This window comes from Ovis canadensis, chromosome 13, assembly GCF_042477335.2.
Source record: "Ovis canadensis isolate MfBH-ARS-UI-01 breed Bighorn chromosome 13, ARS-UI_OviCan_v2, whole genome shotgun sequence".
In the NCBI taxonomy this organism is placed as follows: Eukaryota; Metazoa; Chordata; class Mammalia; order Artiodactyla; family Bovidae; genus Ovis; species Ovis canadensis.
The window spans coordinates 32,441,362-32,464,004 of NC_091257.1; the positions used below are offsets into that span (position 1 = coordinate 32,441,362).

At 37.3% G+C, this 22,643-nt stretch overlaps 1 protein-coding gene across 5 annotated transcripts in view; it reads right to left on the minus strand.

The window, feature by feature from the left end:
- Window positions 1–22,013, minus strand: part of ACBD5 (acyl-CoA binding domain containing 5) — a 31,747-nt gene extending 9,734 nt beyond the window's left edge. The window contains exons 1-13 of one of the 5 annotated variants that reach the window (XM_069547287.1): window positions 21,936–22,003; window positions 20,427–20,595; window positions 16,260–16,380; window positions 14,749–14,821; window positions 12,687–12,801; window positions 12,557–12,589; window positions 7,525–7,659; window positions 6,449–6,652; window positions 5,573–5,679; window positions 4,368–4,635; window positions 2,423–2,622; window positions 1,085–1,129; window positions 319–428 (exon numbers count right to left, since the gene is read on the minus strand). In XM_069547287.1, the coding sequence (XP_069403388.1) occupies window positions 319–428; window positions 1,085–1,129; window positions 2,423–2,622; window positions 4,368–4,635; window positions 5,573–5,679; window positions 6,449–6,652; window positions 7,525–7,659; window positions 12,557–12,589; window positions 12,687–12,801; window positions 14,749–14,821; window positions 16,260–16,380; window positions 20,427–20,502 (1,487 nt within the window). In that variant the 5' untranslated portion in view covers window positions 20,503–20,595; window positions 21,936–22,003. Of the gene's footprint in view, window positions 1–318; window positions 429–1,084; window positions 1,130–2,422; window positions 2,623–4,367; window positions 4,636–5,572; window positions 5,680–6,448; window positions 6,653–7,524; window positions 7,660–12,556; window positions 12,590–12,686; window positions 12,802–14,748; window positions 14,822–16,259; window positions 16,381–20,426; window positions 20,738–20,784; window positions 21,036–21,935 lie in introns of those variants that run through there. The other 4 variants (XM_069547290.1, XM_069547289.1, XM_069547285.1 and 1 more) reach the window with 4 other exon arrangements.
- Window positions 22,014–22,643: the final 630 nt, after the last annotated feature.

Genomic DNA, 22,643 nt, shown 5'->3' on the forward strand with positions numbered 1-22,643 from the left:
TTGCATACTGCTTAGAATACATACGGGCTTAGAATTATCTACCAGTATGTAAACTGGTAATATAAACAGGCTTCCCTGGTGGCTCAGACAGTGAAGAATCCACCTGCAATGCAGGAGACCCAGGCTCGATCCCTGGGGCACAAAGATCCCCTGGAGGAGGAAATGGCAACCCACTCCAGTATTCTTGCCTGGAGAGTTCCATGGACAGAAGAGCCTGGTGGGCTACAGTCAATGGGGACACAAAGAGTTGAACATGACTGAGTGACTGACTAACACTTTCACTTTTTTCACTGTAGAATTTTAAAACTATCATATTACCTTCTCCTTCTTTGGTAATATAAATGCACCAACCACTGGGCAATAAAAGGCCATATGATAGCGAAGGTTAATGCACCAGGAGACATCTCGAAGGGCCACCAAGATGGTCTCTGAGAAAATAAAATAAGCTGGTCACCAATCTGTCACATGTATAAACTTAAAAACACATCTAGTTCATAATTTTTAAAATACAACAACTAATAAAAGATTTCATTCCTCCTAGAGGGAGGGAGATAATTTTAGAGCATAATTCAGTAAGGTAGACTTTCAGAAGTGCTTCAGACTTACAAGACAAACATAGGTATATAATTTTTTAAATCTTCTACTTTGTATAGTAGTGTAGCCAGTCAACAAACAATGTTGTGATAGTTTCAGGTAAAGAGCAAACAGATTCAGCCATACATATACATGTATCCATTCTCCCCCAAACTCCCCTCCCATCCAGACTGCTACATAACTTTGAGCAGAGTTCCCTGTGCTATATAGTAGGTCCTTGTTGGTTATCCATTTTAAACATAGCAGTGTGTACATGTCCATCTCAAACTTTCCCTTCCCCCCACCCTTCCCCCTACCCTTCCCCCGCGGTGACCAGAAGTTTGTTCTCCAGGTCTATGATTCTCTTTCTGTTTTAAAACAAATATATTTTAAACTTCAAAGTTCAAAATGGTAAATATTATTTTGAAAACTTTAAGAGTATCATATAATCTATATTTATTATAACCTGTTTGAAACCCTGGCGCTCAGATTTAAGAAAAGAATTTCTTACCGGTGAAGTGGGCTGATTACTGGTCTGTAATGCTGATGATTTTGCCTACAAATACAAATAGTGATTTAGCTTTGACAGAAAGAAAAAATACAGTACTTTTTTCCTATTTCCTGTCTTTTAAAGGAAGCCTGAAATATTAGTTTATTCTCAATGTTTCTGCTAATTATGATTATCCTGAAACTCACAGTGACCAAATTAAAAGTCCCTAAAGTTGCCAGCCAAAGAGTTATCTTTGGCATTTTATGTTTTATAGTAGTTCAAATATAAAATTATCAAAATAAAACCTCAAATTAATGAGCTATTACTTCTTTTACATTCTTTTTAAATTAACTACTCAACATTTCTTAATTCCTTAAATTCCATATAAACTACCAACTTACAAACATTCAAGGAGAACTGCAGCCCTGATCATTAAGAATGTAAACATGTAAAGATTAAGCGAACCATATCCAAATATTTGTTTTGGAAATTCATGATCAGCTATAGTAAACCATAGTGGAGGTCAAATTATAATTTTTCCTTTCTCTCTGCTTAGAAGTTTTCATCTTAAAAAATAATTTACATTAAAAAATGGGGACGTTAGTGTATTGCCCCTATACCATTTTAAAAAGAGGTCAAGAAAGAAGACCATGCTTACTATAAAACGATGACACTTCAATGATGGACTCTAGGACATTAGTGCCCAAAACTGTACTATTCGATAATTCTTATTCTCCTATTCCTCTTCATACTTCCAACATGGTACTACTAATTTTATAGATCGAAAATTTCCTATTACTTTAAGTGGTATTTGGCTTTTGGCACAGTCTTTTCTGAAATAATATTTTCAAAAGTAGATGCTTTTAAAAATCATTAATCTCCATTGATGTGTATAAATCAGATTTATTTTAATCTAACAGCAAATAATTACTGTGCCCCCTACTTGGAATGAGGCTCCACACTTATGCAGTAGTAAATAAAATAGTTCCTACAATCATGGTGTTTAATAGTCTAACAGGAAAGAGATATTAAACACAGTACCAAAAAAATCACACATTTAACATTGAAAAACCATTTTGTAAATTGTTACTGTGTACCATTTTATGCTTCCAGAATCTCTTTCTTAGCAAAACCATTCAAATCAGTGTATCTGAATATTTTTCTCAGTGTGTTTGAATACACCTCTTGATAAAACATCATCTGAGCCCTGTTCCCTAAAACTAGATTCTTACTTAACTGCTAAAATAAGGTTTGGGTATCATTTGTGTGGTCCATTTAAATCAGATTAAGGCAGATTCCAGCTGCACACTGTTTGACAGGATCAACAGCAGATAAGACAAGGCAAATGCAGAAGCCCACCTGTGATGCCGCCAGCATCTCCAGTTTGTGGAGTCTCTGGAGGACGTTCTGCATGTCCTCCTGCAGGCGCATGAGCACAAGCGCGATCTGCTCATTCAGGCTGCCCCTTGAGCCTCTGTCCGAACCCCAGCGTTCCCCATCACCTCCACTTCCCACTTGCCGACCCTTGCTTCCTTCGCTCAAATGCTGCATCCTGTGCCCTATTTTAAGAGACCAAAATAAATTACTTTTTGGATCAGTGGTAAAGAATCCACCTGCCAATGCAAGAGACACAAGTTCGACCCCTGGGTCGAGAAGATCCCCTAGAGCAGGAAACAGCAACCCACTCCAGTATTCTTGCCTGAGAAATTCCAGGGACAGAGGGGTTCAGTCCATGGGGTTGCAGAAGAGGGACATGACTTAGCAACTAAACAACAACAACAATCATTTTTATAAAAGTAGAAATGGTGGGGTTTGGGTTTTGTTTTGTTTTGTTTTTTCATTTTTCCTCTGTTTCTTTGAGATCTAATGGAGTGGAAGCAATAATAAAGTACACAAAATAAACTACTAAAATCAAAGAAGTTGACATAGGTGGAAACTTCCATTTACACTTACTGTTTTTTTTGCTAAAGTTTTATAATGTACCTAATAAACTAATACACAACTCAATGTATATAATATATAAATAATACACATATCTGGGTACGTTCTTAAGAATTATTTACTAATATAGTAACAAGACTGAAAAATATGAAAACTGTTTCTCTTAGAGTACTGAGAGCTACACCAAATAGCCATGTTTTCTTATTTGGTCATTGTAAGCCTCCCAAAATTTTTTAAGTGAGTTTTCTTATAAATTCCATCATACTTACAGACATATGGAAATCTCACTACTATTAACACATGGTTATCTATCCATCCATTTTTTCCCTACACATATATTTACAGAATTGGCATTACCCCTTATTGTAATTTTGTGTACTACTTTTTTAAAAATATGAATATTTGTGTGTTCATTACAAATTTTATTTTAAATAATAAAATTTTATTCCAGTCCCAATAACACTGAAATGGCTACATGAATTCATTAGTAAGACGAAGAAGTTATTTACTCAGTTGTTCTCCACTTTTGGATAGTTTGGATGACTCCAAATTTTTGTGATTACAAATAACATTGCAATGAATATTTTTGTATATAAATTCTTATCTAAATTTCTGTTGATTTCTTTAGGTCAGACAAATTCAAAGAAGAATTTCTGGATGAAAGGATAACAACCCTGTTGTGGTTTTTAATAAATACTGCCAAGTTATTTTTCAGAAAGACTGAAACTTTTGTTTGGTTGGTTTTTTTTTTTTTTTTGGCTGAGCTGCATTGGGAATCCTAGTTTCCCAATCAGGGATCAAACCCATGCCCCCTTACACTGGGAATGCAGAGTCCTAACCACTGAACTGCCAGGGAAGTCCAAAACAGTTTTATATTGCAGTGCGTAAAAGGCACTACCATGTTACCTTACCCTTGCAGAAATGGGATATCACAAGTTTTACATGTTTGCTTATATAATGTGTAAGTTTTCAACATTATTATAGGGGAATTCCCTGGCAGGCCAAGGGTTAAGACTCCATGCTTCCACTGCAGGGGGCAGGGGATCCTGTATGCTACATGGCACGGCCAAAAAACAAAAATAAAAAAAGAGGTGACAGGACACACATTTGGCTACCTTAAAGAAGTGTATAAAACATGTGGAAATAGACATGTTTTCCCCCATATCGTCAAAGAATACAGTGCTATGCCCTGTAGAGTCAAAGGAGAGAACCAGACATAAAGGACAATGGTCAGATGTTCTGAGGATAACTCTCAACACTCCCTTTGCTAAGGGACAGTCCTGGTGCCTCTCCTATCGAGAACCTCCCCATTTCATTAATTCCTTTATAAAAGCAGTGAGAACAAAAAACAAGTGCCACCTACCTCTCCCTCTCCTAATGTTAGAGAATTCCTCACTTTCTCCAGCCCGTTTCTCGCGGTGCGGGGCGCCACTGTTACTCCCGCCGTCCTCTCCCCCACGCTTTACTTCACCTTTGCCTTCAACTGCTGCTACCTGCATGTTCCCAGGGCTGCCATTCCCAGGAAGTACTTGAACATCTTCAGGAAAACCAGAACTTTCCAACGGTTGACTGGGATTACCACCCAAGTAATAGGAAAATGGTCCATTGTTTGATATAAAGCCGTCTAAAGACTACAAATGGAAAACAGTTATACATCACCAAGTTCTTATGACAATTGAAGAATTACTGGCTTTATAAAGCGGTTTTTTTAAATGTTATCATAGACAATATTATTTTTCTAAAACATGTCAACTCATTTTCTGCCTCCCATCTGAAGGGAAGAAATGGGATGGAGATGATTCATCTATGAGCAAAGAACTGAGATACTTGGCAATGAATTGTTCTCATGAGTCATTCATCCAAGAAACATTTAAATACCTACAGTTAATGTGTTCAAAGCACTGTAAAAACATTGTAAATCAATTATACCTCAATAAAGTTAACAATAATGAATTAATGAAATTAAAAATTAAATAAAGTGAAAAGAAATTTAGAAGGAACTGTGTTAGAATACGGGTGGGGAAAGACTGGGGGGTGGGATATATAAACAACAAGTATAAATACAACTGTCAAAACCACATTAGCTGTTACCAGGAAAAGCTGTCAAAAAGGAAAAATAAAATTCAGGTACTTTAATGGTTTTTTCCAAAGTTCGCTTGCAATACTAAATCTTAACTGAAATTTTAAAAAGTATTTCCACTCAAAATTTCAGTCTAATACGTCAATGTGAAGAACAGATTTGTTTAAGTTATTCAATCTTCTTGACTGTTAAATGTCTCAGACATAAGGACTAGCATAAGGAATTCACCTTCTGCCTCCCATCCCACCTCTCTCAGAATATTTATAAATGTAAATACATTATAAATTATAATATTTAAATATTTTGAATAGTCAGAAAGTTTATATATTTTTAAACTCACAAAAAAGCAAAATACAAGTGTTTAAACATTTTACAGGTATGTTTTCAAAGTGGTGAAAAGCATACACATCTGTTATTAGCAGAAGTTATGCATGGAATTTGAATATATCACTTTGAAAACTTACCAATTAAAAAAATGTTATTTTTACCTCTTCTTGCCCAAATTGCTCCATAGAATCACAGTAAACTTCACTGTCTGAATCACTTGTCAAATGCTGAATTCCTGAAATATCTTCAACATGATCATTGTTTACATCTAAATATAAACAAATGTCCAGGTACAATAGTTATTCTCTAATTGAAGAAAAGTGCATTTATTTCATTTTCAAAACTTATTGGTCCTGTCTTATTTTCATATTGGGATAGAAATATGAGAGTTGATTTATTTTAACTTACCAAAAATTTAAATTCAATCTAATTTTATGTAAAAAGATTACAAAGTATTTTATCATTGAATTTTACAAAGACACTGTCCAGATCAAGCTTATAAAAACCTAATAACACATAAGAAAAAAACCGACTACCTGCTAGGGCCCTAATTCTGGGATGCAACCATGCATATTTGGTTGTTATATTAAGAAACGGTATTTCTTGGTTTCTTGAGTGAATTGCAGCAATGTCAATGATTCACTATATACATACTATATGCTCATCCCTAGAGCCCTAACTTATGAAAAGACTGTAACTTACCTTGCTGACTTGAGAACAAAAGTGTCATATAATTAGAGTACGAGTTAAAAGAAACATCAGTAATAAAAGCAAAAATTTCCAAGAATTTAGTTTAAAATGCCATATAAAAATACAATAAAAAATGTCTCAAGAAAAATATAAGCCCCAGCCCTAATTCAGTCTTTCAAAGAGATAACCCTTATAATAGTAAGGGTTATCTCACTGAAAACCCTAAGATGTTACTCATAAGAGGTTTTTTAAAGTTCTTAGCTGCTCCTAAATATCTTAAAATTACTAAAACAGTATTTTATTCATAGGCAAGAACCCAGAGAAACAAATTTTGACAGGGACAGTACCTTGGTGAACGCAGACAACAGTTTTTCCAGTTTGCTCCAAGTTTTCGTCTACAGATTTTACTTCCTCAGTGCACTGGCCATTCAGGGAAGGACTGGCATGAATGCTGTTCTGCATGCCCTGCACAAAGCTGTCTTTATCATAGCCATTAGTGACAATGATTTCCAAACTGTTATGGTCTGCAGATTTCGTCATCATTTTCTTATCTGTCATGTGAAAAGGGGGAGAAAGTTCACTGTAGGAAAACTTCTGTACACTATGTTCTAATACTGGGTAGTCACTCCTCTAGCCTAAGATAATCCTTTTGAAGGGCTTCCTACTTGGATCAGGGAGACAGGGTGCTCCTGTCAGGGAGATCAGGGACCCATGTTAATTACATGCTGAGAGCTCACCCAAACTGTTGGTTTCAAAACTGCTTTGGTTGCATGTGAATCTCCTCAAATCCCTTTCAAGAGTTACTCTCTTAAGGTTCTTTCATTCTCTCAGACATAGGCAAACTGCTTTGAGACCCAGTCAAACTAAGAAGTCTACATAGCCAATAAAAAGAGCCTTCAAAGAAGGTATTACTTGTCAGACTTTATTGGAAAGTGAAGGCAAAACTAAGCTGTATGGTTTGTTTTAGTGTCTTTCCGCCCCCCCCCCCCCTTTCTAAAACAATCTCCCGAAGAATCACTGGTACTCTTCCTCACAAGGCTCCCCCAGTGCAATACCCCATGATTCCAACATTCCCTGCTCATCAGAATCTCTGCCTGTATCCTATTCTCTGCACCCATGCTATTCTCGACAAGATATTGAGGGTTTAACTTGTCTAATGCAGCATTTCAGGTACTACATTTACAGGAGTGACCTATCCTTCTTAGCCTTCAATTAACATCAGCCCACCTATGCTTAAGGCTGGCTGTCCCTGAACTTGTGAACTTTTTCTGGAGTCTCTTGGTCCACAACAAACCTGGTTAGAGGTCAAGAGTCCAGGCCCTCCACGTGCCCTGATCACACACAACGCCAAATTAGTCCACACCTCTCCACAGCCTTTCATCTTAGTTAATGCAAAGTGATCAGCCCATCGCCCAAAGATTACCGCTATCACGTGGTTCTGGTCTTTTTGTGTCTTCTTGGGCCTCTTCTTCCTCAGATTCAGCTCCACTATCACTGCTTTCAGCTTTACCATTAACAGTTTTGGCATTTGGAGTAGAAGCTAGAACATTACCAAGATCTAAAATACAAAATGACCATTTCAACTTTATGCTGTAGCACTCAATCATATTGCAATTCACAAATAATACCTTGTGTAATTCACAAATAACTAAGAAAATAATCTTAAAGAAAAAGTTAGAATGTTAATATATAATTAACAGTATTATTTTCTTCAACTATAAATATATATACATTACATTAATTCCTCCAGTTATCTGTTCACAACAAAATGGTAACACTATCTTAAATTCTTTCTAAACAAGGCAGACAATAAATTATTTTAACACTGATCAAACTGTAAAGGTAAGAGATGACTGATCTTTATACACAATAAACGAAGAGCCGGTTGTTACATACATTAGCATGCTGAAAACATAAACACCTTTGGCCCTAAAAGCACTCATGAATATTATGGTTGGACTGCATTAAAAAGTTTTTTTTTATCCTTTTATTACCTATAGGGCTTCAGGTGCACAAATTACATTACTATGCCTTTACACAGTAAATGGAAAGCTAATCTTTTTTTTTTAAGCATGAGTTTAAAAAATGAAAAAGCATTAGTTAATCCGATCAATCACTTAAAAGGGACAAATTGTCCTATTACTCAAAGTCATACCTTGAGAGTAAATACATCAAAGGTTCTCAAACAGTATCATGGATAGGAATCGCCTGAGATCTAGTTAAAATGCAGGTTCTGAATCGGTAAATCTGGGGTAATCTAAGATTCTAGATTTCCATAAAGCTCCTCAGTTCAATTCAGTTCAGTTGCTCAGTCATGTCCGACTCTTCGCAGCATGCCAGGCCTCCCTGTCCATCACCATCTCCCGGAGTTCACTCAGACTCATGTCCATCGAGTCAGTGACGCCATCTGGCCATCTCATCCTCTGTCGTCCCCTTCTCCTCCTGCCCCCAGTCCCTCCCAGAATCAGAGTCTTTTCCAATGAGTCAACTCTTCGCATGAAATGGCCAAAGTACTGGAGTTTCAGCTTTAGCATCATTCCTTCCAAAGAAATCCCAGGGCTGATCTCCTTCAGAATGGACTGGTTGGATCTCTTTGCAGTCCAAGGGACTCTCAGGAGTCTTCTCCAACACCACAGTTCAAAAGCATCAATTCTTCGGCGCTCAGCCTTCTTCACAGTCCAACTCTCACGTCCATACGTGACCACTGGAAAAACCTTGACTAGACGGACCTTAGTCAGCAAAGTAATGTCTCTGCTTTTGAATATGCTATCTAGGTTGGTCATAACTTTTCTTCCAAGGAGTAAGCGTCTTTTAATTTCATGGTTGCAGTCACCATCTGCAGTGATTTTGGGGCCCAAAAAATAAAGTCTGACACCGTTTCCACTGTTTCTCCATCTATTTCCCATGAAGTGATGGGACCAGATACCATGATCTTCGTTATGTGATGCCAATGCTGATGGTTACTGGACCACATTCTGAGACACTGGGGATTATATTTCCATAACTCTGAGATATTGACGGCATCCTAAGTGGCTCTTGGCCAAAAACAGTGGTCTTCCTCCACAAACATCTGGGCTTTATTTTCAATTATACAGGTCCCTTCTGGATGCATCTCAAATAACCTATTAAATCTCCACTCATCTTTAACAGTCAGGCTTATAGCCTTATTTAAATCTCTCTAATCAGTAGCAATAAAAAGTAAAACTTCAGCTCTATAGTCAACACTGAGCTCTGTTCCCTCTCAGAGAATCATGATTATAGCACAGCTTTTCAATCTCCCTTACTCTTCCCCTGACAACCAGAAAAAATAAATAAATAAAAACTGACGATAAGTAAAATACAGAAACACCCACCACTCACAGGCACCTTCAACAAAGAAAGCAACAGGGAACCACCTAACCCCTCTCATCAAATGGATGTTTGTTAGCGAAACACCAGACAGCAACAAAAGCAGCCCCGTATCACCTCTGTGATGAGAGCTGCAGAAAGCATGAAGAATTATTAATAAGAGCTACTCAACATCCAAAAATCAACATAGTACACCGTGCTGCTGCTGCTGGTGCTAAGTCACTTCAGTCGCGTCTGACTCTGTGCGACCCCACAGACGGCAGCCCACCAGGCTCCCCCTTCCCTGGGATTCTCCAGGCAAGAACAATGGAGTGGGTTGCCATTTCCTTCTCCAATGCATGAAAGTGAAAAGGGAAAGTGAAGTCGCTCAGTCGTATCCAACTCCTAGCGACCCCATGGACTGCAGCCGACCAGGCTCCTCCATCCATGGGATTTGCCAGGCAAGAGTACTGGAGTGGGTTGCCATTGCCTGCTCCCGTAGTAGCCGACTAAAGGACAAAACCCACATGATTATCACAATGGATACAGAAAAGGCACTTGACAAAACCCAACACTCAACAACATAACACTGAAGAAATTGAGAATATAAGAGAAATTTCTCAATCTGATAAAGGGGATTTATGAAAACTTACAACTAGAGTCATACTTTATGTTAAAAGACTGAATGCTTTGTTCCTAAAACAAGGAACAAGACAAAGATGTACTGTAAGTTCTACCTGAGGCTATCAGGCAATAAAAACAAATAAAAGGCATCCAGATTGGAAAGGAAGAAGTAAAATGACCTCTGTTTGCAAATGACATGCCCTCACACACAGAAAATGCTAAGTAATCTACCAAAAAACCTATTAGAAATAATAAATGGTTCAGTAAGGTTGTAAGATACAAGATCAATACACAAAAATCAATGTATATCTACAAACTACCAATAAACAATCCAAAAATGAAATTAGAAGAGGCAATTTACAATAGCTGCAAAAAGAATAAAATAACTAGCCACACATCTGACAAAAGATGGTATAAGAACTATACACTGCAAATGATAGTACACTGTTGAAAGAAATTAAAGAAGAGCTAAAGAAATGGATTAGAAGATAATATTGTTGAGCTGACAATACTCCCCAAAACGATCTATAATTCATTATACTCTCTAACAAAATCTCAGCTAGGCATTTTTATACAAATTGACAAGCCAATTCTGAAATGCATAGGGAAATGCAAGGAATCAAGAACTGGCAAAACAACTTTGAAAAAAGAACGAAGTTGGAAAGCTCGTATTTCCTGATTTCCAAGCTTCCTATGTATGTTCTGAAAAAGCCCATGTGACACAGATAATCTGTTCTACTTGGCCTACTTTTAATAAGAACAAAAAGAACTACTTCTTAATAAGATTTTTTGTTAAAAAAAAAAAATAAAAAATTCAAAGATTACCAACTGTCTTGCAATTCGTCAATATCTTACAAAAGTGGAAACACCCATCAAACACTCCTAATATAATTTATTACTTATATAGTTCTACCTATGTAAAATGACATTTGTACATGGTTACTTTCAGCAGCAGGCTTTGATGATCAGAAGAGGAAACAATCTAAATTCCTTTAGAGTGGCACAGGTTAAATAAATTATGGTATAGGTCCACATCCCTCACAATCCTTGGATCTAGATATGATTTGAAATCGAGTTTTCTAACTTTGCAATGGTCATATACTGTATATAATGTATATTATACAATACCTTCAATAGAGTCTAAAGGCAGCTCACTAAAAAATTTTTAAAAATAATATTTTTACAGCAAAACATAGTAATAGGCAAAATTAGAATAAAAACTTAAAATAGCCTCATGTCATTTCAGATCAAGGTTTGCTCCTCCTATACATATTAGGACATGTTTCTGCCAAACGGGTTACCAAAAAAGCTTTATCAAGCCTTTTGAAATTTGTAATTATAGCTAAGGGATTATGGATCTGAGACATCATTATCTGAAACTTCATTAGTTTTTTCAACATTTGCCTCTGGTTGTAGGCTGGACACAGCCAAAGCAGGTCCAGAATTACTCCTTTCTGCATGCTAGCAACACACTTCAGAGAAAGAAAACACTGATAGTCTTTTATGACTTGAGTAAGTATGAAATATAAAGAAGGTAATTTGTTAACGTTTGACTCCTCGAGTAGCCAATCAGATACAGAGGGTGTGGTACTGAGTCATACATGGTAAAAATCACCATCAGTTATGATGGCAGACACAGGACCTAGGACAGAAAGATTATCGTTTCCATCAATTAGTAAAAGATGGAATGGGATGCCAGGGAAAGAGAAAGTAAGGATGGCCAAGCTGATTTTTATTTAAAACATATATGACTGTCATTTAAAATGACTCTTACTGGCTCATTTCACTCTACTTTCTAAAACAATTTGAAGAGCAAATGTTGACAGTTAATACCAGCAAATCTGGGACTTCCCTGGTGGTCCAGTGGCTAAGACTCTGAGCTCCCAGTGCAGGGGGCCCAGGTTTGATCACTGGTCAGGGAGCTAGATCCCACATGCTACAACTAAGACCCAGAGCAGCCAAATAAATAAATAAAATTAAAAAAAAAAACAACAACAAAAACAGCAAATCTGCAGAATATTCAGCTCCTGCTAGTACATAAAGATAATCCTTTCAATTCTTTACTGAGAACATGAAAACAGAATTCTAAACAAAAAAGACAAGTGAGGTGAATTCACTGACGTCTTGTTTTAAACACTCTAAAACTCTAGCTACACTAAAGTTAAACCATACTATAAACATAATCACTTAAAATTAGCTAGCAAGTCATTTCAGCCATAGCACTGCTAATACAATTCATAAAGCAAACAGAAAACATAAAATATGAATCATAAAAATAAAACCATGAATTTTGTTACAATTCTGTATACAAATGAACCATCTGTCATATTTTAATAACTCAGGGTTAAAAATCAGGGTTTATAATATTTTGGAACTTGGTGCAATGTATTTGCTTAGAAAAAGAACTTGAGTGAAAAGCTCGTTAAGTTATATAAAATTGTGCAGAATTCTTCTGACATGTAAATTTTGAACAAAAGTTTCACACGGATTTCATTTATTCCTACCTTCTAAGCATTTAGAGATTTTCTCCAGTCGGACTGGCATGTGAAAGTGAAAAAAAAATTAGACATATAAATATTAATACACACATAATATATCAATTGCTGAATGAAAAACTAGGTAAAAGAGCCCAACCTGAGGTTAAATCAGAACTTCTGCCACTTTTTTTGTCTTCTACAATTTCATAAAATGGACCAATGACATGTAGCAATTCTTCAACTTTTTCAGTCATCGGCATAGTTTCGAGAATCTGTAATGAAATGAAACAAATCTTGTGAAAACCAACTATTACTGTGATCCACACTAGGACCAAATAATATATTTATAATTTACTTACTGATAAACTTTGAGAAGTTCCTCTACAGACTCCTCAAAGTATCTATCTATGTTAATTACATATTAATGTATATACTACCCTAGAAATATTTCAGGCTAAGATTTAAAAGCATTCTCATTTTGAAAACTACATAAGCTTCATGTAAAATTTTACATGATAACCTATATATCGTGCATTAAACACTAAAGGCACTGATGTAAAATAAAATAAAAAACTGTGGAACTAAAGTAAAATTCTTGTGTTCGGTATTTAAAAAGGTACTTAAGGAAGGCAAGAAATGGTAACCACTTTCAGACGCCTTCATAACTATGGGCCAATTTAGAATCATCAGAGTTAAAAGGCAAGGTAAATTAAACGAAAAGCATTCAAATAAACAGTCATAAGCTGGTGACTGACAAATTGTTTCTATATGTGGAATTTTTAAATTTATTTTTAACTGGAGGAAAATTGCTTTACAATATTCTGTTGGTTTCTGCCATACATCAACATGCATCAGCCATAGATATACATGTCCCCTTTCTCTTAAATCTCCCTCCCACCTCCTACCTATATATGGAATATTTTACAGATATTAAGAAGTCTAAGATTAGTTCTATGTGTGCTCATTGGGAAAATATCTATAACTTTTTTTTACAGGCAGAAAGCTAGTTGCTGCACAGTATGTTTAATATGATACCACTATTGGTTTTCTTTCCATTTTTAAATAAAGGATATATATATATATATATATATATGTATATGTATATATATCTTTTCTGTATCAATCTACAAAGCATAATTAAAATTACCACTAAAGAATTAAAATGGAGGGAATGAGGAAAGATTATAACAATATTTAAGGAAAAAAAGAAAAGAATGGTATCAAACCAAAGCTGTAGGTTATCTTTCTCTCTGCTTTTGAAAGGCTCCTTTGTTGTGCTACTGATACAGTTAACAACCAAAAGAACTAAGCTCTGACCTCTGTAACAGATAAACAAAGTCCACCAAATAAAACTGTGAAAATGTAACAAAATGCACAACTCTGAGCAGTATACAAGAAATTAGACCAAAGCAAATCAGTCTGAATCTACCAAGTAAAGAATACTACTAAGAGATTAATACTGTCGAAGCACGTGGCAAAAACTATTCCTTTTTACAGATTTTCTTTACGTTCAAAGGTTATTTTACATTCTCAGGCAGATCTAGATTTCACAACTTCTGATCTATTACAACATACAAATCGTCCTTTATAAAAAAGGCATTAAGATCATGTTTAAAATGACAATTAAAAATTATTTCTTCATCAAATTGCTTCTGGAAGAGCTAATTAATAAAGAATCCCCTCCTTACTAGTTACCAGACAAACTAAAAGCATCCTTATCTTATTCTCCTTCTGAAGAATTTTTGCATTCACAGAAAAAAGCTTGTTAGTGAGAAATCTACTGATAGGAACATCTCAATTTATGAGTCAACACTTGTACGAGAACACTGTTGGGCAGTTTTATTACCTATTTCTCACTAAAAGTTTCAAAGCAGAAATGTTTTAAAGACAGTCCAGGTAAGTACCAGACTCCTGAGAAAGGGAAATCAATATTTTAAAAGGTTCCTATTCACATACTTTCTGCAGAAGTCAACTATAGAGAAAGATAGGAAAGATGAAAAAAAGAAAATACCATGTCATGATGTGCTCTACCTTCAAGAAAAAACTGCACCTTAAGATGAACTTTGATACAGATAAAGCCCTGATAAAGTCAATAATCTAGATTCTATATTCTAATGTAATACAATCTCCTTGTTTCTTAAAACAAAGCAATTAGACTGATATAAAAATTAAGGTGGCCCTGGAAAGTTTTATTTTCTATTATGAATTATTTTCCCTACCTTTTTCATTTCTTCAACATAAGCAATCATGGCTTCCTCTTTGGTCATATCACCCAAAGAACTCCACGCATCCCTAGAAATGAAGATACCCAAATAACAACAGAAAGACGCCTGATTTCAATTGCTTAGAATGCAATTTACAGTTACTGCTATAGGGTCACTAATTTAAAACAGGCTTTACTTAAAGCTATTAATATAAACATTAACATGTTTCCAAAGGATCTCTTTAAAAGCACCAAACTTGAAGAAAAATATCAGAGTAAAATGGCAAATTGAGTAGTATCTAAAACTTTATTACTAAGTATAAAAATACATATATATCATAGATTACAGAGACTACTTTATACAGACTACAGGCCACAGACACTATACACTGTTCATGATTATTTGCTAAAAACTCTTTAAAGTCTTTATCATTATAAAGAACACTGACAAAAATGAACATTTTAGGAAATTTTACAAGCACTGTCACAGTCATGTTTCAAATGGACAGAAGTTTTGGTTAATTTAAATAAGAGTCTAACTTAGACACTTGAAAAATGGAAACATGGTCTTACTTCTAAAAAAACTGAAAATGTGAGGGACAAGAAAAATTTAAAGTCTCAGATGATGAGAAGAGCCTTTGAAATTTTTGCCTAAAATGAAAACCTCTCTTTTTAGAGATATTTTCCAGAAGCAGTTAAACTCCACCAAAGGTCAATTCTGAGGGAAATCATTAATAAATAAATTTTCTTCAAACAGTTTAAAAACCATATTGCTGTTACCTTTAAGCTAGTATCTTAGGACTTTTCAAAAAGATCTTAGAGGAAAGTACAGGACTAAGAAATCCTCAAAGGAGTTTAAGGACTTCCAGTGCAGGGTGAACTTAGCCATTGAAACATATGGCTCTTAAGGCTTACTCTGCCAGTTAGCACACACTGTTCCTGACTTATATCATGTATGGTCACGATATTTTGTTTAAGAAAATCAAACGTTGGTCAGTTGGAAACATGGCAGAGGTATTTTGTGATTCTGGTAAATATATTAAAAATAAAATTTCTATTCAAGTACAGTGGGACAGGAGTGATAGCTGAGATAAAAAGTAAGCCAGAACCTGAGTCATGCTCCTAGTTACTTATTATCTTAAAGGCTCGAAGCAAAACATGTCACCTGACAAGCCAAAGTCAGTCTTTTTCTTGGCAGGTAAAAGAAGCAGGAGAGTTTGGTTTTTTTAAATGCAGTTTGCGAGACCTTCTTGGCATAATATAAAGAAAAAAAAAATTCCATAAAGGAAAAGACTAACTGAAAATGCTTTTTTATCTTTGATACACCCACCTCTTGCGGTTTTATTATTTTTCTCTCTTCCCCAAGACCTTCCTATTTGTGTGAAATTGTGCTGGAGCACATCGAGGATAAAAATGGACCCAATACTTGGAACACTTTATGCACAGAATACATAACCACATAAATAACAGTCAGATGATAATTATATTAAACTTAAAAATTCTTCCATAGCTTCTTCATAAAATTACCATTTATATCTTCCAACAGGATCCCAGAAGCCAGGCTTTGACAGTTTACAAGGTCCTTCAGTTGCCTGCTTATAGAAGCTATAGAACTTGAGCATCATTTCATTTGTTGGCTGGAATGAACCTGTTGAAAACATACATTAAGTAAGATCACTTGGAGAATATAATTGATCATTTAATGCAATAAATTAGCTAAGCTATACTAATAGTGATTTTTTAATACTTCATTAATAGTTCAAAGTATTCCTATTTTAAAACAACAAAAGTTATGGCTCAGGTTCTTTATTCCTTTGATTTAAAAATAAAATTCCCTGGTTACCCAGTAGTTAGAATCCACCTTGCAATTCAGGGGACACAGGTTTGATCCCACATGCCACACAGCGTAGGCCAAATCAAAAAACTCTGATATTGTACACTTTAATAACAATGCCCAACAGTTCGATAAATAAAAGAATAAACGAACAAATATGCTATAAGTGTAACCAAAATAATTGGTAAATGTCACTTAAAAAACCAAAATATAGAATAACTGTATCATGCAACTGCTGCTGCTGCTAAGTCACTTCAGTTGTGTCCGACTCTGTGTGACCCCATAGACGGCAGCCCACCAGGCTCCGCCGTCCCTGGGATTCTCCAGGCAAGAACACTGGAGTGGGTTGCCATTTCCTTCTCCAAAGCATGAAAGTGAAAAGTGAAAATGAAGTCGCTCAGTAGTGCCCAACTCTTCGCGACCCCATGGACTGCAGCCCACCAGGCACCTCCGCCCATGGGATTTTCCAGGCAAGAGTACTGGAGTGGGTTGCCATTGCCTTCTCAAATATAGAATAACTGTATCATGCAACTGTAATAAGGTACTTTTATCCAAAAATTGTGACAAATCACACTGACTAGAATAAATGAAAAAGTGAAGTATATACTCTGCTAACTCAAATTGCAACAGCAAGAAATTCAACTTCTTTTGATTCCCGATTTCTCAATGGATTACAAAGTTGGGCTACAGCCAACCAGCATGTACTGTGGTAGAAAAAGAATTACTCCAATATGAAATATGTATCTCATTTCCTACCTCCATAGTTTTTAGACACATCAGTTTTTTAAGGATCAGTCTTCATACATGTTTCTAGCATATCAGGAAAAATTTTATCTTTAAAAATTTCAAACTGTTTGAATTAATGCTATAAGTTGCAATACTATTTAACAACAGAGAAAAACTAGAATATAAATGTTTTATAATAACAAGCTAAATAATTTTGATACACATATGACAGGATTATTTATAATTACTGCCCTAAAAAATTTTGCTGTTTTTTGTGTACTAATATGAAATTACATTCATGCCATATTATAAGTGGAAAGGTTGTAGACAATTTTATTGTCTTATTCCAACTTCGAAAAATAAATATATATGCAAATTTATTAGCTGTACATGTGTGTGTAAGAGCCAGCTTGTATTCATGAATGTGTGATCTAGATATACATATCAAATTATTCTCACTGAATATCTCTGGGACTTAGAAATGGGCAATGAGGCAACTTTCACTTGCACTACTTTTATATTACAAAGTATGTGTTATTTTGTAATAAAATTTAAAATACAGAAAATAAAGACAAGTAGAAATCATTTAAAAATTTACTGTAGAAAAATATAAAAAATAGCATGAAAAATGCTTCATGATCTACTGTGAAATGAGAACAAAACAGCAGTTTAAAACAGCATAACCAGAACAATCCATTTCTGCAAAATAAATACTTACATAGTTAAAAAGCAGAGTAGAAGGAAACACATTAAAATGTTAAAAGAGGATACAGCTAGATCATAGGCATATAGATTACTTCTAGTTTCTTTTTTGCTCATTTTTATTTTTTCAAAAGTTACATTTAGTGTATATTATTTTTATTCCAAAATTTAGAATAAAAATTAAAACTGTAAAACTATTTTATAAACGTTATAGATTGCATAATAATCTGATAACATGTAGTTATCGAAAGCTAACAGTTCATACACATTGTGAAAATTACAACACAGACAAACTGAGGCCTGATGGTTCAGATTTGGCCAGGAATACATAATTAATTCCAAAATTACAATAATAACTAAGTACACACTACATGCTCATTTAACAATATCCATTAGATAGAGTGTTTCAGTGATACAGTTTTTACATAGAAGAGGGGGAAAAATGGAGAAACTATAGTTTAAAATGGTTACCTATTTCAGTAACACAAACCCAAATTTAAAACATCAAAAGCTTCATCTCATAATATCTTTAGCCAACTGAGATGTAAAAGTTTATTGGTTAGATGACTAGCATATACATTAGGTTACAACAAAAACTAATAACATATACTGACTATATCCTATGTATAAGACACTGGATAAAGTATAATCTTGTCCTCAAGGTACTCATGCATAATATATTTGATATATATGTGTTTAAAATACTATATAGGAAAACAAATTTCTAAAGGCCAAGAGTATACCAAACAAGATGCTACAGGATTCTTCGTAACTTTATACCATAATAAAGATTAAGCAACAAGAAACAAAAAACTATAAGTTTATTTGCAAAATAATCCAGAACAGATGACACAATTTAAAAGTTTTACTATAAAAAAATTAATGAAAAAATAAAAATTAAAAAAATTAAATTAAATAAAAAAGTAAATTTGTATAGAGAAGGAAAAAAAATAATTAATGATTCATTATAACAATAGTTCTGCTTCAATTACTATCAATTTCATTTCAGGGAATAATAGTACAGTACTGAACATTGCCTAACTCTGTTGCCATTTGGCAGAGGTTCTTGACTTTGCAATATCTTCTTAAACGTTATACAAACTGTATTTATACTTACGTGGATTTCCTAATAAGCAATACATGATCCTAGTAAAGATAGCAAACTATCTCCAAGTCTATCCTATCAATTCTCAAGAAGTATAAAAACACATGTTTTAGAAATAAAGATGAAGGTACCATTTAAACAAAACTCTTAGCATCATGCCTTCCTATAAACTCTCTCAATCAGACATTTTAAAAATCAATACCTAAAAAAAAAAAATACCTAAGTTCCTATGTTATTTCCTTACATTTTGTTCATTCACTCCTCTTTCCTCCGATCTGATGTTTGAAGATTACGAAAGCAAAGTTATTTTATGTATAGTTGTTTTCAAAACCTTTTTTATCTGCACTTAATGAATGTTTGTTAATAGTACTGAACTTAGCCCAGTGATTTACTGAACTTGGCCCAATGGATTGCTTAGCCCAGTGATCACGAAAATAGGGACCATGACATTAAATACTGTAGTAATATATTAGTGTTGTATTCAGTTAGTTTTACACTCTGGCACAATAATAGCACTTAAAAGCATCATTTTAAAAATATGTTTCTTGTGAAAGATAATTCATATAATGCAGAAAGATAAGTGAAAAGTCAAAGTCTCCCTTTTCAAGCCTTTCCACAAAAAAAAAAAAAAAAATCTGAATAATGGCCTTAAACTTCCCAACATTTGTCAAAGACATAAAATTACAAGTTCAAAAAGCTCTGCAAAATCCTGAACAGCATAAACATGAAGAAAACCATACCAAGACAGGTCATAATCAAACCACACAGAGAAAAATCTTGACAAAGTTCAGAAAAATGACAAGCCAAATATCAAAGAACTCCAGTGACTTTTCAGCTAAGTGGCAAGACTCCAAATGAGTGCAAAAGAGAGAACACTAGTACAACGAAACAGTTTTTTTTTTAAGCAGTAAATATTTACCCACTTTTTAAATAAGAGAAATCGTTTTACATGTGAATACAGTGGTTCTTTTCCTTCACATGAAAAGTTTTCAGAAAGTAGACTTTATGAGTATGCGACCCCAGGCATCTCTATCCTAGATTTTATTTTACCATACCCAAATTCGCAGTCATTAAGTGACGAAATTTTCCAACAATACAAACTGCTTAAGATCTCGATACTATATCTGTTTCAGGCTTGAAAGATCAGCAGGCAGTTAATTCACATCCGATACCTCCCTTCAACTGCATGCAGAAATCAAGGAAGAAAATAAGTAGGTTAAATAAGCAAGACCAGAAGCAGAAAGACGGTTCAAGGAGGTGAGATTCAGAAAACTGGGGCTTCGGGCCTCTGCAGGAGGCTTCTTCAGCGGGGCCCAAGTGCACGTACCATTTTTCGGCAAACTCTGTATCACCTTCACAGCAGCCTCAAACCGGGTTTCGTGCACGGATTTCGTGTCCGCCATCTCCAGCCGCCAGCGCCGGCCCCGGTCCCAAGGTCTGTCGCCTGGAATCAGGCAGCAGCAGCAGCACCAGCTTTCCCAGGAGCCTGCATGAAACTGAAACATGGAACGCAGCCGCGGATCAACATTCCCGAAGGGAGGAGGACTCCAAAGCGCAGCTGGTCAGCTCCCCGTGGCCCTGCCCTCTCCAGGCCACACCGTCCGAGATGGCCCGGCTCCTTCCTCCTCCCCGGGGCGTGACCTACGCTGGGGAGGCCGGGCCACCCGGACGGAAAAATAACTCACCGAGAGAAAGAGCATCTCTAGCAGAAGACGGAGGGGCCCAGGGCACCGGTGGTCGCGGTGCAGCCGTCCCACCCACAGGACCCTGGCGGGGCAGCCACACCCCCCATCCCGGCGAGGTCTGTCTGTCCGTCCGCGACCTCCAGGCAGCCCCGCCCCAGAGCTTTGGGGGTGGGTGCGGGGGACCCACTCTCTGCTGCCGCCGCGCAGCAAACTCCACCCACCCGCCCGGCGGCTGCGGCGGTGACGCGCGCTGTCCGTCCCTCCCCAGAGGAGTTGGCCCGGAGAAGGCAGAAAAGAAAAGGAGGGAAAGTGGATCGCCGGAGGGCCCTGGGATCGCTGTTTGAACAGGCCTGAGCGAAGTGTCCTTGCTAGCGCGACCGCCGCCGGGGTGCACCGCGGGGAGAAGGGGGATTCAAGGGGGGGGGGGGGCGGTGCGCTGCGGGACAAAAAAAAAATGACTGGTCCCCAGCGTCTTAGGTTAAGGTTTGGAGAAAGGTGATGGGGCTTAAGCAAAGTGCTTTAGATCCAGAGAGGCTTGGTGCGAACCTTAAGTTCTGCCATTTAAAGTTCTGTGGCCTACCTAGGGGCAAGTCACTTCGCCTCTCCCGATGGCAATCTTCCTAACACCGGTAGAGGAAAGGATTTAGGGATGTTGGGTGGAGGTGCTTAGCAGTGCTTGGCTCACAGGCCTTCGACAGCTTTAGCCGCCCCGACACAAGGACGTCCGAGCAACAACCAAAGGAGAGGGGAGGTCGCCCGCTACTTAGACGGGGCGGGGAAGGAAGAACACCTTCCCCGGCATCACCCCCCGACTTCGAGCCCCAAGGAGCCGGGCACAGTACCGCTCCAGCCCGCGCTAACGGAAGACAGGGCGTGGGTCAGGGGCGAACGAGGACCCAGTAGAGGCGCGACGGCCCTAGAAAAGGGTAGACCCCGGGCCTTCGCCTTCCTAGGGCATCGAACCGCATTGTCAGGCACCTAGGAAGCGCCCCCAGGCCCACAGTGGAAGAGCTGCTTTGGGTTCTGGGGGGTGGAGTCCTGGGGCCCGGAAACCCCAAAGTCGCCAAGGTCCCTCTGTCAGTTCGGGATGGGTTAGGAGGGTGACTATTCCAAATCTACTCTTCCCCTGGAGCCGCAGTGCCAGCCTTTACCTTGATTCTGCGGGGGTAAGGCCTGTCCGTTAAGGTCCCCGATGCCCGCCCCTCGCTGTCCCCCCGCCCACCCCACGGGCTTGTGGGAAATGTGGTCCCCTCTCCCGGCACTTCCGGACACCTCCCTCCCCCTGGCGGGAGCTCCTCCCACCGTTTCCGGTTCGGTTTCTCGGTCCTGTAGACCCTGGAGCCGTTGGGCCGGAAATCCCGCTATCCTATGCTCCTTCCAGAAACACCACATCCGCTTCCATCCGAAGGGAATCGACCATCTGTGGTGTTTTTCGGAGGAAAACATTGCAGGCGGATTCTTTGCCACTGTGGAACCACTATGCTGCTACTGCTGCTGCTAAGTCACTTCAGTCATGTCCGATACTGTGCAACCCCAGAGACGGCAGCCCACCAGGCTCCCCTGACCCTGGGATTCTCTAGGCAAGAACACTGGAGTGGGTTGCCATTTCCTTCTTCAATGCGTGAAAGTAAGAACTGAAAGTGAAGTCGCCCAGTCCTGTCCGACTCTTAGCGACCCCATGGACTGCAGCCTACCAGGCTCTTCCATCCATGGGATTTTCCAGGCAAGAGTACTGGAGTAGGGTGCCATGGAACCCCTATATAATCCTATAATTCTACTTAAAATGTATTGCATGGAACACTAATGCTTTTTAGTACTTTCAGTATAGTGACTAATATGAAGCATTCTTTTTTTATATA